General features: G+C 40.8%; 1 protein-coding gene across 4 annotated transcripts in view; it reads right to left on the reverse strand.

Moving 5' to 3' along the window:
* The window catches only part of wnk1a (WNK lysine deficient protein kinase 1a), a 109,234-nt gene that overhangs the window by 40,949 nt on the left and 48,974 nt on the right, over positions 1-19,311 (reverse strand). For all 4 annotated transcript variants that reach the window (XM_061924542.2, XM_061924541.2, XM_061924539.2 and 1 more), the window contains exons 3-11: positions 10,318-10,490; positions 9,978-10,198; positions 8,289-8,446; positions 7,216-7,304; positions 6,901-7,120; positions 6,716-6,817; positions 2,926-3,307; positions 2,673-2,827; positions 2,355-2,438 (exon numbers count right to left, since the gene is read on the reverse strand). In XM_061924542.2, coding sequence (XP_061780526.1) covers positions 2,355-2,438; positions 2,673-2,827; positions 2,926-3,307; positions 6,716-6,817; positions 6,901-7,120; positions 7,216-7,304; positions 8,289-8,446; positions 9,978-10,198; positions 10,318-10,490 — 1,584 coding nt within the window. The remainder of the gene's footprint in view (positions 1-2,354; positions 2,439-2,672; positions 2,828-2,925; positions 3,308-6,715; positions 6,818-6,900; positions 7,121-7,215; positions 7,305-8,288; positions 8,447-9,977; positions 10,199-10,317; positions 10,491-19,311) is intronic.

Genomic DNA, 19,311 nt, shown 5'->3' on the forward strand with positions numbered 1-19,311 from the left:
AATGCAAAATAATCCTTACATTTATTGATACATCGTTGGGAAATTTTGCTCAGTCAACGTAATAACTGCTTTTTAAGTTTACATGCTTTAAAGTCAGAGAAAGCACACACAAGAATGCATCAGTTATTATTTCAACACTGGTGGCCAAGCTACGGTATTAAAAGCTATCACGTTATCATTAACTTGAGTGAAGATCTTTAAGCTGTTACAGTTTCTGGCATCTGTGGTCGTGTCAACAACAGGGGGACAAGTAGTCATACAATTAAAGGGGAACATTATCACAATTTCAGAAGGGTTAAAACCATTAAAAATCAGTTCCCAATGGCTTATTTTATTTTTCGAAGTTTTTTTCAAAATTTTACTCATCACGCAATATCCCTAAAAAAAAGCTTCAAAGTGCCTGATTTTAACCATCGTTATAAACACCCGTCCATTTTCCTGTGACAAACAAACATAGCGGTTAGAACGGCCAGGTATAGCGACATTAGCTCGGATTCAGACTCGGATTTCAGCGGCTTAAGCGAATCAACAGATTACGCATGTATTGAAACGGATGGTTGTAGTGTGGAGGCAGGTAGCGAAAACGAAATTGAAGAAGAAACTGAAGCTATTGAGCCATATCGGTTTGAACCGTATGCAAGCGAAAGCGACGAAAACGACACGACAGCCAGCGACACGGGAGAAAGCGAGGACGAATTCGGCGATCGCCTTCTAACCAACGATTGGTATGTGTTTGTTTGGCATTAAAGGAAACTAACAACTATGAACTAGGTTTACAGCATATGAAATACATTTGGCAACAACATGCACTTTGAGAGTGCAGACAGCCCAATTTTCATCAATTAATATATTCTGTAGACATACCCTCATCCGCTCTCTTTTCCTGAAAGCTGATCTGTCCAGTTTTGGAGTTGATGTCAGCAGGCCAGGGAAGCTAGGGTCGATAGCTCGCTCGTCTGCGGGAACAAACTGCCGCCATTGCTTGCCGTGCTACCGAGGTCCTTTGTCCCTGAATTGCTCACACACTCCGGCAGAGAGTGCAGACAGCCCAATTTTCATCAATTAATATATTCTGTAGACATACCCTCATCCGCTCTCTTTTCCTGAAAGCTGATCTGTCCAGTCCAGTTGGAAATGCATCTGCTTTGAGTGTCGCAGAATATCCACACATTCTTGCCATCTCTGTCGTAGCATAGCTTTCGTCGGTAAAGTGTGCGGAACAAACGTCCAATTTCTTGCCACTTTTCGCATGTTTGGGCCACTGGTGCAACTTGAATCCGTCCCTGTTCGTGTTGTTACACCCTCCGACAACACACCGACGAGGCATGATGTCTCCAAGGTGCGGAAAACAGTCGAAAAACGGAAAATAACAGAGCTGATTTGACTCGGTGTTTGTAATGTGTTTGAGAAAATGGCGGATTGCTTCCCGATGTCAGAGCGAATAATAGAAAGGTGTTTAATTCGCCAAAATTCACCCATTTAGAGTTCGAAAATCGGTTAAAAAAATAAATGGTCTTTTTTCTGCAACATCAAGGTATATATTGACGCTTACATAGGTCTGGTGATAATGTTCCCCTTTAAAATAAAAACCAAAAAAACATCCATCCATCCATCATGGACCGCTTGTCCCTTTCAGGGTCACGGGGGACTGGAGCCGGGGACTGGAGCCATCACCTGACAGAACTGTTGGGCTCTTTGGAGAAAGGGATGAATTTCGTAGTTTTTTCACACACTGGTGTTTAAGATGGCCACTTCAAAGGTGTGAGTGACCGGGAGGCAGACAAGGAGCTTGCCCGAGAAGGGGGGAAAGGTGGCCAGCTAAAGTGCTGCCATGGCTCCATGGAGGTCAGTGAAAGTTTAGTTTTGGTTGAGTGTTAGTGGACCTGTGCGCATAAACACGATTTCCCCCAGACAAATGTTCCTTCTCCTCACAATGACAGCATTTCAGAACTTACATGACTTTTTGTGCTTAATAGTACTTTTCGTTTTATTGGCCAATCTGCCATTCTGTTAAAGCGGAAAACACGGAGCCCTACGTTCTAAACTGATTAGTAACAACGGAAAAAAATAACACGCACTCCGAAACGTATCAGGTCAACCAAACTGTTGAGATTTTTCTCATAAACCGTTCCATCCCTAGCATGAACACTGTTCTAGGAGCTTGAATACCCAACATGGACGCATTACAAAAGAGATACTGTGGGAGATGCTTGTAATATTTCAAAGTTCAAAGGGAAATATTACAATTGCAAGGTTAGTGTATTTGTGGAGCATATTGGACTGTGTTCAAAGCTGGTTAGTTAACGGTGCTCTAAAGCTTGAGTTATTTTCTTCGAAGAAATGAGGTGATGTACCTGCTGTGGTGCCACTGGAACAGACTGGCTGCTGGGGAGCGTGGGCACGAGTTCAGCCTGGACACCTGGAATCTGAGGTTGAACCTTAAACATTAAAGAGAGAAAACATCAGCAGGTTTTAAATATATGATGATCTTTAATCATGGGAACTGGGCAAGAATTCTTGTTCATGTTACCGCATGGTCAAATGCAGCTGCTTGAACAGGTGTTGAACACTGATTTAGCAGCGACAACAACTGGCCCGAAATAAAAGAACATATGGATCTTTGCTTCTGATTCACCATCGATGGAAGCTAACCCGTTTAGAAAATGACTCACCACTGACACATGCTGCAGTGGCATTTGGTCATTTTGTGTCTGAGGGCATGACACTTGGGGCTGAAGCTGCTGACTGGGAGGGGCACTGTAGGACATTCCAGGCTGAGTTTCAGTGAGGACAGACGGACCAGATGGTCTGTCTCCCAAGTGAGAGGCTGTCAGAAATGGAAACTATGTTATTCTTGATCACGCAATGGGGCGTAACAAGTTTTGACTTTTTTTTTTTTAAGAACAAATCAGCGTGGATACATGCCTCCGCCAGTGTGCTGTGGCTGCTGGTGTTGGTCAGCCTCAGAATCCTCGGATTCTGGCTGAATGGGAGCCAAACTATGACTCTGAACTGGGGCTTGCCCAGCTGACTGAGGGACATAGGAGACCCCTTGAGTCAAGCCGGTGGGTTGGGCTGATTGAGAAGTGTTGTAGGTAGTTGTCGGGAGGCTTTGCTGAGATGCAGGCTGTGCTGACATCGGTGCATTGTGTTGGTTGGCTTGTGGGGGAGAGACATAGGCGGCGGGCTGTGGCACTGACTGGGACTGAGGCGCCTCCTTGCTGGACTGGTGGCTTGGCTGCTGTGCTGTTTGTAACGGACCCTGTTGTTCTTCTTCAATTCTTCTCTTCTCCTGGTCTTCTCTGACCTGTAAAAGGCAAAAGTATCACAATGACTAAAAAGAACAAAAAATGTATTGCACATTAATATTCAATACTGGCATCGTATGTGTATACAATCTTTATTTAATAATACCACCTTAACATTTGACAACCAAACAATTACACAAGGCGAATCAGTAAAGAATCTGGGTATTATCTTCGACCCAACTCTCTCGTTTGAATCACACATTAAGAGTGTTACTAAAACGGCCTTCTTTCATCTCAGTAATATCGCTAAAATTCGTTCTATTTTATCCACTAGCGACGCTGAGATCATTATTCATGCGTTCGTTACGTCTCGTCTTGACTACTGTAACGTATTATTTTTGGGTCTCCCTATGTCTAGAATTAAAAGATTACAATTGGTACAAAAAGCGGCTGCTAGACTTTTGACAAGAACAAGAAAGTTTGATCATATTACGCCTATACTGGCTTCCTGTGCACTTAAGATGTGACTTTAAGGTTTTACTACTTACGTATAAAATACTACACGGTCTAGCTCCGTCCTATCTTGTCGATTGTATTGTACCATATGTCCCGGCAAGAAATCTGCGTTCAAAGAACTCCGGCTTATTAGTGATTCCCAGAGCCCAAAAAAAGTCTGCGGGCTATAGAGCGTTTTCTATTCGGGCTCCAGTACTATGGAATGCCCTCCCGGTAACAATTAGAGATTCTACCTGAGTAGAAGCATTTAAGTCCCATCTTAAAACTCATTTGTATACTCTAGCCTTTAAATAGACCCCCCTTTTAGACCAGTTGATCTGCCGTTTCTTTTCTTTTCTCCTCTGCTCCCCTCTTCCTTGTGGGGGGGCGCACAGGTCCGGTGGCCATGGATGAAGTGCTGGCTGTCCAGAGTCGGGACCCGGGGTGGACCGCTCGCCTGTGCATCGGCTTGGGATGGTGTCCTGCTGGCCCCACTATGGACTGGACTCTTACTATTATGTTGGATCCACTATGGACTGGACTCTCACAATATTATGTCAGACCCACTCGACATCCATTGCATTCGGTCTCCCCTAGAGGGGGGGGGTTACCCACATATGCGGTCCTCTCCAAGGTTTCTCATAGTCATTCACATTGACGTCCCACTGGGGTGAGTTTTTCCTTGCCCTTATGTGGGCTTTGTACCGAGGATGTCGTTGTGGCTTGTGCAGCCCTTTGAGACACTTGTGATTTAGGGCTATATAAATAAACATTGATTGATTTATTGATGGTTTAAAAATACTGGTGTATATATTGTATCTGCTGATGTATTTCTGTTGTAGTTGTAAATACTAAATTATATATATATTGGCCGATACCAATAAAAGAGGCCGATATCCATACATGCCAAATATCAGTGCCGATAATTGGGTCGATCCCTAATTAATACTGCTGGTGGGTTGCTTTCTTAAGTGCATGCAGAGGTAGATAAAGCTGCTGGACGATGACCACTCATGACACTTCAAATATAGGTACTGCCCTCTACTGGTGTTGATAAAAACTACATCAGGAAGTTCCCTGCAGCCATCCATCCATCCATTTTCTACCGCTTGCATACCTGCCAACTTTTGAAATCAGAAAAACCTAGTAGCCAGGGTCCAGGGGCCGCAGGTGGGGGGTTCAGGTTCGCCCCCCGACGCAAAATGATTATTAGCATTCAGACAGGTTAAAATGTTGCTAAAACCATCACTTTTCTATCAGTCACAGTGACTTTTCAAAACAAAAATATTACAGCAAAAATCATATGGGTTGATTGACATGTTTATTCTGTAAGCTAACTTCAATAGTTTGAAATTATTTTGACAGTTAATGCCAGTTATCCTGTCAACCTTTCACAAGACTTCAATTTGTTAATTGAAAGTATAAACAGTATAAACACTTTTTACAGAAAAAAAAATGGTAAAACAGTACTAAACAATTCCATTAAAAAAAAAATTGGTGTCATTATTAACTTTCTGTCCAAGCTTGTATAATCTACTGCCTTGTTCAATTGTAAAAAATATTCTGTGCCTAAAATTCACATTTCTATCACAATTATCATAATGTAAACATGGTAAGCTAACTTCAATAAAATTAATAGTCCTGTCAATAGCATGGAATTACAATTCAAATGTAGTTTTTTTGTAAGCCTTTCAAAAGAATTCAAAATATGAAAAATTCATGAAAATTAATTTAAGCCATCAGACACTTGAAAAGTGGCACATCACATCTCTAATGTAATCATTTTAACTTTTCAACAGAAATAGCACTGCAAAAATATTAAGGACATACTTCTGTATTTTGGTAGTTATGCTGTCAACATTTAACAAGATTTCTTCAACTTGGACTTGAAAGCATAAATAGTATAAACACTTTTAACAGTATAACAGTACTAAACAATTCCAATAGATAACATTGGTGTCATTACCTTTTTGTGGCTAAAATCCAAATTTATTCTATCAGATTGATCATACTGCAAAAATGATATGGTAACTTTATGATAAGTTTACTTCATTAAAATGTAATTCAATAGCATCATAAATAAAACTTCGGCATTGATCACATCCAAAGAATCTGTTTGGGCGACAAAAAACGCTGAAAGTTTTCCACTTGTATCGCTAGCAACGGCATTAGACTTGTGTTTTTTTGTCCCAACGTGGTCTTTTACATCGCTAATTCCTCCGTGTCCGATCGAAAAATCTTGTCTGCACAAGGTGCAATTCGCGTAGTTTTCACCCTTTTTGGAACGGACAATTATCCCCGGATAGGCTTTTGAATATTCTTCACGGAATGACTGCAGTTTTCTTTTCGGTTTAAGACTTGTTTGCGATTTTTCTCCGGCTGATTCCATGATCGTTCGCTCGTTTGGAAACAATGGCCTCTTGCTTGGCAGCGGTGCTATAAATAGCCTCGCGCATGGCATTCGGAATGGCTCGATAGGAAGTTAGGGGAAGCAGTGTCGATTGTCATTGTTGTTACGCGATTTCGTGAATAAAACTTTTTAAAAAATGTTTTTTTTTTAATTAATGAAAAACCGTATTTTTTATCACTGCAACCGTAACCCGGAATAGGTTGATGAAAACCGTACTAATTACGGGAAAACCGGAGTAGTTGGCAGGTATGCGCTTGTCCCTCTCCGTGTCATGGCGGTGGCTGGAGCCTATCCCAGCTGTACTCAGGCGGAAGGCAGGTTACACCCTGGACAAGTGGCCAACACTCACATTCACACACTAGGGACCACATAGTGTTGCCAATCAACCTATTCCCAGGTGCATGTCTTTGGTGGTGGAAGGAAGCCGGAGTACCCCGGAGGGAACCCACGCAATCATCCACAGATGTTAATTCCAATGCTAATTAGAGACCCTCTGCAACTGTATGAAACTCTGCAGTTAATCAAGTTTTACAGTAATCAGAAATGGTGATTAAGAACATACCTGCTGCCGCTGAGCTCTCTTGCGACTGATAAGAGAGACTCTGTCCTTGATGGCCTTGGCAATTGTCTTGTGGTCACCATCGCACACATACCCGGACTCCACCTAAAACCAATGGCAGAAAATTGAGCAAAAAAACCATGTGTGGTTTAATTAATTAAACCCCAATAAACTCCAGCGATGTTCACCATTTCCTGAGCGACATCATCCGGGACATCTTTGTTAAGGTCAAAGGAGAACTCAATGGCTTCGTTGTCTTTGTATTTTCCCTTTAGCTTTTTGATATCTTCGATTCTCAGCCACAACTTAATAGCTTCCATCTCTCCGTCATCTTCTTCAGCCAACTCCACGCGCACACCTGTGTCTTCCTGAAAGAAGGCGTGGTTGAGGAGGTCCTTGATCGAGTACCTAAGTAAAAGGGAATAAGTAAGTAAGAATAATGAAGCGTTGACATTAAAAAGGTAGTTTCTAAAGTGTTTGGGTGCTCTCCCTAAATGTGACACCTCTCATCCTTGTTCTGGCGAATGCATCCTTCGATGATCTCCTTCACCTCAGGAATGGCCACTTTGTCGAAGCTGCCCGGCTTCACCCCCTACAGGACGCAGAGAACAATGAATGACAATGGTTCTTGTGCTCAATGATCACGCTCTCATCTTGGAGGCTAACCCATAACGTTTTTGAACCCGAGTGCTTCGACATAAGTGTTGCTTTCTTTGGCCAGCATTGTATACAAAAACTAAACAAAGCCTGGTACGCATCATAAGGTTAAAAAAAAGACTGGTCTAGGTCTACATACTTTTATTAACTGTACAATTGTGAAGCTTGTCAATGAGTTTAGGAATTAGCAAAGCTGATTTAGTTTGTGTGGGGGGAAAAGAAAATGGGAGTACCAGCTCAAATCTAAAGTGCTGAATGAGACAATACCAGAAACAATGAGCCCATCTCCTTAGAGAAGACGAATGTAACACTAGAACACGCGACAGCACCAACACAATAGCACGTTGTTTCTGAGTGAGTAAGCCGTTTTAGCCTGCCTACAGTTGATCAGGGCAGCTTTAAAGCTCAACACTACGGGAGGAAGTCCGCTTTAAAATGTGCTTTTGTTCAAAACTAAAAAATGAGGTCAAGGCAAATTTACAGGTGTGAATGCAGACTAAGGTTTAGCCTTTCTATGTCACTCATGAGTGAGTTGAAAAAGTAAACAAGTATGATTAAGATCAGAAATATGAAATTCTTTAACTGTTACTGCTCTTTTGACAATCCCTTTAAGAGGAAGATTAGTCACTTGGAAAATAACAAAACTGTGCTTGTTCAGCACTCTTATCAGCTAGCCATGCCAGAAGCCCACATACACATAGCAATTAAGAGGCAAACATTGAAAAAACAGGATAAGTAGCTTGTTAGTAACTTTTGCTAAGACAGGTTATGGATTGGAGATGTATCTATTCAGTCAGGCTTAGAGGGTGCAAAAGTTACACACAGGAGCCAATGTGGAAAAAGGGCATTGATTCCAGAATGGGACACTAGCCTTCTTGGCACAAGGGGGTGGGCATGGAGGCCTAGCGAGAAGACTTACGCTGGTCACTCTGCGGTAGATCTGTGCAGCATTCTGGCACTCTGAGTAAGGGTACTCGGAGGTGGCCATCTCCAGCATGCACATTCCAAAGGCATACACATCCACTGACTCGTCGTACTTCTCCTCATACATCTCAGGCGCCATGAACTCAGGGGTACCTTAAATCAAAACAACTATTCAGAACTCTCTCTTCCTTACTGACAGAGTGGGCTTCTCACAACCCACTGCCCCTTCTCTGCTCCTCCAAACCCATGAAAAGGGGTTGAGGAAGGAGGACGGGAAGGGTGACTGGCCCGACGACGTCTCCCGGGGTGGGATCTGCGAGGTTGGAAGTTGGAAGAGAGAGAAGAGAGAAAAGGGGGAAGGAAGGCAAAACAAAAAAAGGAGGGAGAAGGCGAACTCAGTTAGACTGTAGAGAAGAGGGCACATGTTTGTCTGTGTAGGACCTTCAATTTTAGAATAAGACCATTTGCCTGAGGTAACTGATGTGCAGAACGCCACACTTGTAAGCCAAAATGGCAGTTATCAACTATATTCACTAATCAGGGTATTGAATATGACAATGTCAATTTATTCAAAGAACTGTCAACGTCCGAGAAACGCGACTAGCTATGGAAATAACTTCTGTCAAGACCTTGCCTACAAACCACATTCACATTTCCTGTTATTAACACTTACCTTTAATAGTCTGACTTACCGGCTCTCCTCGACCTGCAGATTCAAAATGTTATTTACAGTCAAGGCTGAGAGTAGCATCTCCCACAGCTAGTTACTGTTCCCAGTCGTGTGTCCCTGAACATCAGCTACGCGTTATTAACGTATCAATTCACATTCAATCTTAGGTCTTACACAGAAAAACTTTGTTTATTTGAATGCAATTGTTTTGTTTTTTGTTTCAAACTGATGTGTGTTCCAGCACACTGTCAAGACTTACCAGGCCCAAAACAGTTCATACTTTTCTTCATTGACCAGCAGTACCCTATTTATTCCAAACAGCAGAAGGGGCACAGCTGTAGCTAGAGCCTACATTTTAAGCAAAAAGGCTAACAAGAGAGAAAAATGGGGGAGAGCTCCCTGGGTATGAACGACAGAGAAAAACAATCTGCAGTCCTGGAATCTTTTTAAAAGACAGTAAGAGACAAACACTAGAGGGGATTGGGGGGGACCTGTTGAGGCAAACCCATAGAACAGATATGTTAAACATCATGTGTCTAACTGGCAAACAGACCACATATTTCCAAACCACAGAACAAGACCAGTCAGTCTAAGACAGAAGCAACGGCCATACCTTTTAGCCATGGCCAGGTTAGCCTGCAAGAAGGCATAACAACTAATGATATTGTTTGACAGCAGTGGGAAAATTAGGCGCTACTTACATTCAGTAGATGCCTGGAAAAAAACTTTTCTTTGAGAAGCAGAAGTATTGCGTACACTTCATCAAGAGTGAAATCCCTGTGGTGATCTACCTAAGATTACCACAGTAAATGGCCTCCGTTTGAGCTGTGGTTTGAGAGACAGCTTGAAACGCTGTGGTCTGTTTTTGAACCTCATCGTCAAAAACAAGTTGTAAATGACCCTCGTTAAAAAAAACACCGTCATTTTCAGTCTAAAACATATCATGACCCAAGAAACAGCCCGGCCCAGCAGCAAGAGAAGCACAAAGAGGTAGAAATGACTTGGGTGTCGTACCTATGACACTCTTGGCAAAGGAAGCACGCTTCAGTGTGGCCAGCCCCAGGTCTCCAATCTTTACAGATCCTGTCGGGCCTGTGATGAAAATGTTGTCGCATTTCAGGTCCCGGTGGATGATTGGAGGTGCACGAGTGTGAAGAAAGTGGAGTCCCTTGAGGATCTGTCTACACCAGCTCCGCAGCACTTTAATTTTCATCACCTTGAACCTCTTTAGATATCTGTAAACAAAAAAAAGATCAGATCATATCTTAAATTCTGTTAAAATAACGTGTGTACTCATTTAATCAGAGGTGTAACATGATTATTTCAATACAGGTAAAGTTTCACGAGCACGTACGTTTTGAGTGTGCCAGAAGTCATGAGTTCAGTGACCAGAACAATGCACTTCTTCCCCTTGGAAGGTCCCTCCCAGGAGTCGTAAAAGCGGACAATGTTGGGATGTTGCAGTCCCTTTAACATCCCCGCTTCCTCCTTAAAGCGCTGCCGCTCCGTCTTTGACAGCTTGCGGTCCTGTGAGGAGTCAGAGCAAAGGAAACACTTTAGATTTGATGGAAGACAAATACCAAGGAGCTGTCCTACTATTCAAATCTTAGTCATTGTTTACTGAATTTTAGTAAGGCATAGGCTATATGCTATGTCTAGAGCAGTGGTTCTTAACCTTGTTGGAGGTACCGAACCCCATCAGTTTCATATGCGCATTCACCAAACCCTTCTTTAGTGAAAAATAAAATGTTTTTTTTTTTTCAAATTCAAGACAAAGTTATATGCTTTTGGTAACACTTTAGTATGGGGAACATATTCTAAGTAACAAAGACTTAATTTAGAGTTTTTTGGACACTAGGGGAACATATTCTAAGTAACAAAGACTTCATTTAGAGTTATTTGGTTGGTGTTAGAGCAGGGGTGCTCATTACGTCGATCGCGAGCTACCGGTCGATCTCGGAGGGTGTGTCAGTCGATCACCAGCCAGGCATTAAAAAAAAAGTCATAAAAATGAGCGATCATAAATCTTCACTATGACGTCACTTTCGTCACTTGATTGACATTCACGGCACCCGAGGGTCTTCTGAGATGACGCTGGCTGCTGCCAGCTCATTAAAATTACCGACTGGAAGGCGAGAAACACTTTATTTCAACAGACTCTGGCGCCGTACCTGTCGTCAAAACTCCAAAGACCGACTGCACAGTTGCGCTAACAAAACAAGAGTCTGAGAAAGCTGGCGTGCACAAGCAAGCAAGCTACGGAGTTTGCCGACAATGTATTTCTTGTAAAGTGTATACAAAGGAGTACGGAAGCTGGACAAACAAGATGCCAAAAACCAACCACTTTCATGTGGTATTGGACAGAAAGGGGGACTTTTTTTCTCCTCCATTCGAAAATGCGGACGTTTTTAGCACCACTGTCTGATTCCAATCAATGCAAGTCATCGGAATCAGGTAATACACCAACTTATATTCTTGTCTTCATGAAAGAAAGGAATCTATATGTGTTAAACATGCCTGTATTATCTTTAAACACCTTAACTTGTTAACAATATTAACTATATGTGTTAAACATGCTTGCATTATCTTTAAACACCTTTAACTTATTAACAATATTAACTATGTGTGTTAAACATGCCTGTATTATCATTAAACACCTTTAACTTGTTAACAATATTAACTATATGTGTTAAACATGCTTGTATTATCTTTAAACACCTTTAACTTATTAACAATATTAACTATATGTGTTAAACATGCTTGTATTATCATTAAACACCTTTAACTTGTTAACAATATTAACTATATGTGTTAAACATGCTTGTATTATCTTTAAACACCTTTAACTTATTAATAATATTAACTATATGTATTAAACATGCTTGTATTATCATTAAACACCTTTAACTTGTTAACAATATTAACTATATGTATTAAACATGCTTGTATTATCATTAAACACCTTTAACTTGTTAACAATATTAACTATATGTATTAAACATGCTTGTATTATCTTTAAACACCTTTAACTTGTTAACAATATTAACTATATGTATTAAACATACTTGTATTATCATGAAACACCTTTAATTTATTAACAATATTAACTATATGTGTTAAACATGCTTGCATTATCATTAAACACATTTAACTTATTAACAAAAACATATATTTCATAAATAAGTAAATATAAATTATATATATGAATGAGGTAGATCCCCACGACTTGATCAATTGAAAAGTAGCTCGCCTGCAGAAAAAGTGTGAGCACCCCTGTGTTAGAGGGTTAGGGTTATAATAAGGCCATGCCGAATAAGGCATTAATAAGTACTTAATGACTAGTTAAGCCAATATGTTACTAATTTGCATGTTAATAAGCAACTAATTAATGGTGAATATGTTCCCCATACTAAAGTGTTACCATGTTTTTTTACTGGTGCATAAAATGAAGCGTGCATGAACATCACCTTGTTCAAAGAACAAAACCAACACAGTGCATAAACTCACAACAAATTACACACCTGCAAATCAGTCTGACTTCTGCTGTCGCCGTATCCGTAATACGCCGATAGGGAGAAGTTTTTATTTACACGATGAGTCGGGTGTGTCTTGACCTCTGCCGAACTCCTGAGCCCGACTCACCGAACCCCTAGGGTTCCATCAAACCCAGGTTAAGAACCACTGGTCTAGAGTGTGGTGTCAAGAAAACTGCAATTAAGGACGGCGACGGATGGTGGTGTTCTTTTCCCACGTGTAAAACAATGGTCACAACCACCAGGCTGTAGAAAACTTTGAGAAGCAATTGATGAAGGAAAACCTTTTTATTTTTTTTTATTATTATATTTTTTTAAATTGTAAGTATTTTTTTATTTTTTATTTTTAAGGGGGTTTGTTTCATTTGAAAAACTAGGGATCGATCCAATTATCGGTGCCGGTATTTGGTATTTTGACGTATAGCGTCCTTTTTTTTTATTGGCATCTGCTTTTTTACTGGTAATTAATTGTAATATTTACACTTGTAAAGAACATAATGTCATGGCTGTCTTGAGTTTCCAATCATTTCTACAACTCTTATTTTTTTGTGATAGAGTGAAAAGCGCCAGTTCCATTGGCAGCAAAACAGACCACAGAACTTTCCTTATCTTTGTCCATGTGATGTCAGATGAAACAAAAATGGAGCTGTTTGGCCACAATACCCAGCAATATGTTTGGAGGAGAAAAGGTGAGGCCTTTAATCCCAGGAACACCATGCCAACCGTCAAGCATGGTGGTCGTAGTATTATGCTGTTTTGCTGCCAATGGAACTGGTGCTTTATAGGGAGTAAATAGGACAATGAAAAAGGAGGATTACCTCCAAATTTTTCAGGACAACCTAAAATCATCAGCCCGGAGGTTGGGTCTTGGGCGCAGTTGGGTGTTCCAACAGAACAATGACCCCCAAACACACGTCAAAAGTGGTAAAGGAATGGCTAAATCAGGCTACAATTAAGGTTTTAGAATGGCCTTCCCAAAGGCCTGACTTAAACGAGTGGACAATGCTGAAGAAACAAGTCCAGGTCAGTAAACCAACAAATTTAGCTGAACTGCACCAATTCTGTCAAGAGGAGTGGTCAAAAAATTCAAGCAGAAGCTTGTGGATGGCTACCAAAAGCGCCTTATTGCAGGTAAACTTGCCAAGGGACATGTAAGCAAATATTAAAATTGCTGTATGTATACTTTTGACCCAGCACATTTTCAGTAGACCCATAATAAATTCATAAAAGCAAACTTCATGAAAGTTTTTTGTGACCAACAAGTATGTGTTCCAATCACTTTATCACAAAAAAATAAGAGCTGTAGAAATGATTGGAAACTCAAGACAGCCATGACTTTATGTTCTTTACAAGTGTATGTAAACTTTTGACCACGACTGTAAATAAGAGTCTTGCCACAGGACTGCTATAAACCCAGGGAAGTAAAATAAAGAATCCATCATCTTCCACCAATTAAAACCTTCTTAAAAATATGTTTCGATCCAGTGCAGCCACAAACCGTATTGTAGTAAGTTAAAGCTAACCCTAAATATGCGCAGGCCAAATGAGTCCCTGACCTACAATGGTTTTGCATGCTATTTACAGAACTGGAATGAAAGTTATTCGCCACAGTAACGATGAAGGTAGGACATAAAAAAACGGAGTTTATGGCAAAGCTCTCAAGAAGCTAAGCAAAAACTAACCCCAACATTCACATCCAAGCGAGGGTTGACAAGCAAGTATGTTAGCTAATAAGTTTGACAATGCGAGTACCTGATAAATGTCTTTGGTGCGATTTAGTCTTTGTACATTTCTCACCACATAAACAGCAAGTAAAAAGATTTCTAGGTTTGGGATGCTGCGGGTCGGCGGTGCACCAAAAAAATCTGGAATGTGTATAACCGCCCTTCTCATATTTCCTGAGTAATTCCTGGCGTGACCTACATTTACAACATAGCAGAACTTTATAGGGTGAGAAACGCAGAGCAGCAAGACAGGCCCAAATACCCAAAGCCAAAGACCTCCACTGCATACCCCTGGAGACTTGGCAAACCGCCAGGCTGTCCAGGAAATTTAACCCGACCTGTGTGTGTAAAACTGAAAACTTCAGACTGTGACAGAGCACAATCTTTTCTTCTACGTTTGGTTTTGTAAAGCTGACAATTTGGAATGTAGGGGGGGCCAAAGTATACAATGGGCGTATGTAAAAACTCTGCAAGTCAGAGATGACACTGAATGACTAATTAAATGCACTTAGACCCACTGACCTACTTTTCAGAGTGTTTACCATCAGGGGAAGCGGTTCTTCTTTCTTGTTCCGCACACCATGCGATGACGTGCAATGTCAAAACACCCACAACGCACACAAGCTTAGGATTGCAACACCACTAAGCCCAACAAAAAAAACCAGCTACCAAATTAATGACAGTGTTTTGTCTGTCAGTACACTTTCACAGATGCCTATAAACTACCCTCAACAGGCAGAGATGATTGCTTAATTAGCAAAAAGGCTGTGGTAATTTGTTAAGTGTGTTGGAAACATGCTACAATTGGCCAATGGGACATTAGTCACGGAACATTTGGAGGACCCTTGTTTATCAGAAAAATAACACCACCGGGTGCATGTTTTGACATATTTTCACCGCTGTGTGCGCGGCGATTCAGGAGTAGAAAAAGAGTCATATGAAGAAATTAGAATACTAAATGCAGGGTTCGAATTTAACCACAGTAACCATAGACATCTTATAAGGGTATGCAGCATCGAGCGCTACAGCCTACTGACGCTGACGAGACGCGGGGCCGCCATCTTGGAGTGGTGATCCACTCCACTCAGTGCAATTCATTTGGCAGGAGCAATGAACTAATTCACTTTACCTCACTGAATACCACTGATTTTCACGCGCTTTTTTGTCATACGTGTAAATGATAAATAAATGGGTTATACTTGTATAGCGCTTTTCTACCTTCAAGGTACTCAAAGCGCTTTGACAGTATTTCCACATTTACCCATTCACACACACATTCACACACTGATGGCGGGAGCTGCCATGCAAAGCGCTAACCAGCAGCCATCAGGAGCAAGGGGTGAAGCGTCTTGCCCAAGGACACAACGGACGTGACTAGGATGGTAGAAGGTGGGGATTGAACCCCAGTAACCAGCAACCCTCCGATTGCTGGCACGGCCACTCTACCAACTTCGCCACGCCGTCCATAGCTGTGATAAAGGACACATGTTTTGCCGTGTTTTATTATTCATAGTTTGCTTAACAGTAATAGAATAGAGTGAATGGAAGCATACTTGGTCAATAGCCATACAGGTCACACTGAGGGTGGCCGTATAAACAACTTTAACACTGTTACAAATATGTGCCACACTGTGAACCCACACCAAACAAGAATGACAAACACATTTCGGGAGAACATCCGCACCGTAACACAACAGAACAAATACCCAGAACCCCTTGCAGCACTAACTCTTCCGGGACGCTACAATATACACCCCCCGCTAACCCCTACCCCTCCAACCCCGCCCACCTCAACCTCCTCATGCTCTCTCAGGGAGAGCATGTCCCAAATTCCAAGCAGCTGTTTTGAGGCATGTTAAAAAAAATAATGCACTTTGTGACTTCAATAATAAATATGGCAGTGCCATGTTGGCATTTTTTTCCCATAACTTGAGTTGATTTATTTTGGAAAACCTTGACGTCCGAGATCAAAACTGGCAATATAATCCCCGAGAAGGGGGAAATAACGGTCAGCTATTTTTAAGCTGAAGAAACAATATGATTAGGTTATATACACATGCTACATAAACAATGTATGAATACATTAGATATCTATATACCTTAGGGACCTATAGACTGTAGTTTATTCTGTCCTGACACTTTGTATTGATATTTTGTATTACATTATTCCCTTAAATGATCATGTTTACAGTGATTGTTTATATACAGTATGTATTTTTTATGTATGTCGCTTTGGATAAAAGTGTCTGCCAAATACTTAAACATAAACATATATAAACACCTGAAAGTCTTCCTATCAGCTAAAACCACCAATCTGTTTCACTGGATTCAGAATCAAACCAAACTCTGTTTTACCCTACAATGTTAGTATTTGAATATTGTTACTTGAAGACTTATTCCTGGTTACAATTATACTGTTAAGAAAGTATTGTGTTATACTTTGTATTTTATTATATATTACCTCCTCCCCCCTACACAATCTGGACTGTGGTCCTAACTTTGAAACCTGTTGGCTTTTATAAACTTTATCTTCATCATATATTTCAACTTTATGTTATTCAAGTATGATATTTTTAAATTTAATTAATTTAATTGACAAGCAATTCTATTATGGTCATACTCTTGTTTGCTAGCGGCTACGGTTTCAGTACTATTGAAGATCTTTGCTCCATCTCAACTCTGTGGTAATATTCTTTTCACAAAATACCACCAATAGTATGTTAATGTTAAATCTTACTTGTGAAAAGTAATCCCCCGATTCCTATCTTCAACAGTCTGCTCAATTGAGCAGGAAAACGCTGAACACCATCTTTGTTTTCTACCTGTCAACTGTCAGTTTAGGCTGCTCGCCGGCTCCTCATCACCACTTCAAGATGGCGGCCCAATTTCTCGCGTCACTTATAAGATGTCTATGACGGTAACTGCGGCAAAAGCTGCGACCGCCCTTGTCATTTTACTTGTTAATGGACGAAGGATGTAACAATAAACGGTATAATGATAATTCACGATAAAATTTCAGACGGTTAGTAACACCGTCTAATTCTTTAATTACCGAACAAACATCATTTATTAATGCATTTTAGGCAACAGGAAGTCAGGCGCATGCGCACTAGCGTCGTTTGGCTTGATAATCATGGCGGAGCCAAGTGCTTGGTTTAATGTCATTTTCCCTCGCTTCCCGCCGTGTGTTTAAGAGCGCACTGCTGGGTTTGGATGGAGACAGGTGTGGACAATATTGGAGACGCTTGTAAATGGGACAATGAAAAAGGAGGATTTCCTCCAAATTCTTCAGGACAAGCTAAAATCATCAGCCCGGAGGTTGGGTCTTGGGCGCAGTTGGGTGTTCCAACAGGAAAGATTACCCCAAACACACGTCAAAAGTGGTAAAAGAATGGCTAAATCAGGCTAGAATGAAGGTTTTGGAATGGCCTTCCCAAAGTCCTGGCTTAAACCCCATTGAGAACATGTGGACAATGCTGAGGAAACATGTCATAATTCACGATAAAATTTCAGACAGTTAGTAACACTGTCTAATTCTTTAATTACCGAACAAACGTCATTTATTAATGCATTTTAGGCAACAGGAAGTCAGGCGCATGCGCACTAGCGTCGTTTGGCTTGATAATCATGGCGAAGGTTTTCCCCTACGGAGCCAAGTGCTTGGTTTAATGTCATTTTCCCTTGCTTCCCGCCGTGTGTTTAAGAGCGCACTGCTGGGTTTAGATGGAGACAGGTGTGGACAATATTGGAGACACTTGTAAATGGGACAATGAAAAAGGAGGATTTCCTCCAAATTCTTCAGGACAAGCTAAAATCATCAGCCCGGAGGTTGGGTCTTGGGCGCAGTTGGGTGTTCCAACAGGAAAAATTACCCCAAACTAGAGATGTCCCGATCCAGGTTTTTGCACTTCCGATCCGATACCGATATTGTTTTTGCATTTCCGATCCGATACCGATACTGACCGATACCGATACTGGCCTATCCGAGCATGTATTAAAGTTTAAAGTTATTTAGCCTACTTAATTGTCAGAATCATGTTGAAAAGGGTTTTAGTACTCTTGATAACAACTAGCCAGCTGAATTAGGGGAGTTTGAATAATACACAATGGTTGGTAACAAGAAACTGACCTGTTTATTCAAGGATAAACCCAAAATAGACAAAATTATACATGACAAACAGAAATGGCATCATTGAACTAGGGCTGGGCGATATGGCCTTTTTTTAATATTGCGATATTTTAAGGCCATATTGCGATACACGATATATATCTCCATATTTTGCCTTAGCCTTGAATGAACACTTGATGCATATAATCACAGCAGTATGATGATTCTATGTGTTTTGATTGATTGATTGAGACTTTTATTAGTAGGTTGCACAGTGAAGTACATATTCCGTACAATTGACCACTAAATGGTAACACCCCAATAAGTTTTTCAACTTCTTTAAGTCGGGGTCCACTTAAATTGATTCATGATACAGATATATACTATCAGATATATACTATCATCATAATACAGTCATCACACAAGATAATCACATTGAATTATTTACATTATTTATAATCCAGGGTGTGGAGGGGGGCGCCGGATGTAAGTGTCAAAAAGACAGCCAAAAGAGTTTGATATGAAAATAAATCTAAAGTTAAAATATAGGGTAGAAATGCACCCATTTGCAGGAAATGTAGTCTTGATTTTCAAATTTTTCTTTCAAGGCTTGCATGTCTACATTAAAACATTCTTCTTCATACTGCATTAATATATGCTACTTTTAAACTTTCATGCAGAGAAGGAAATCACAACTAAAAAAAATCACTAATTTTTTCATACGGTGTTGATCTGGAAATTTTTGCCTCTGCATTTTGATGGTGTGGACGTGTGGCACCGAATGGAGATAAGCGTCTCGACAGACGTTACAATATTTGAACAATGATGACGAAAACTGTTTTCTCTGTCGTGTCCGTGTGTCGAAAATTGTTATGCGCTTATTTTTTATTAGATTTTGTGCGTGGCATAGATTTGCTATGCGCAGAGGACGTTTAAACAGTGCGCAATTGCACAGGCGAGCACCTTAGAGGGAGCGTTGCTCG

This window comes from Nerophis lumbriciformis, linkage group LG29 (genome assembly GCF_033978685.3).
Source record: "Nerophis lumbriciformis linkage group LG29, RoL_Nlum_v2.1, whole genome shotgun sequence".
Classification (NCBI taxonomy): Eukaryota; Metazoa; Chordata; class Actinopteri; order Syngnathiformes; family Syngnathidae; genus Nerophis; species Nerophis lumbriciformis.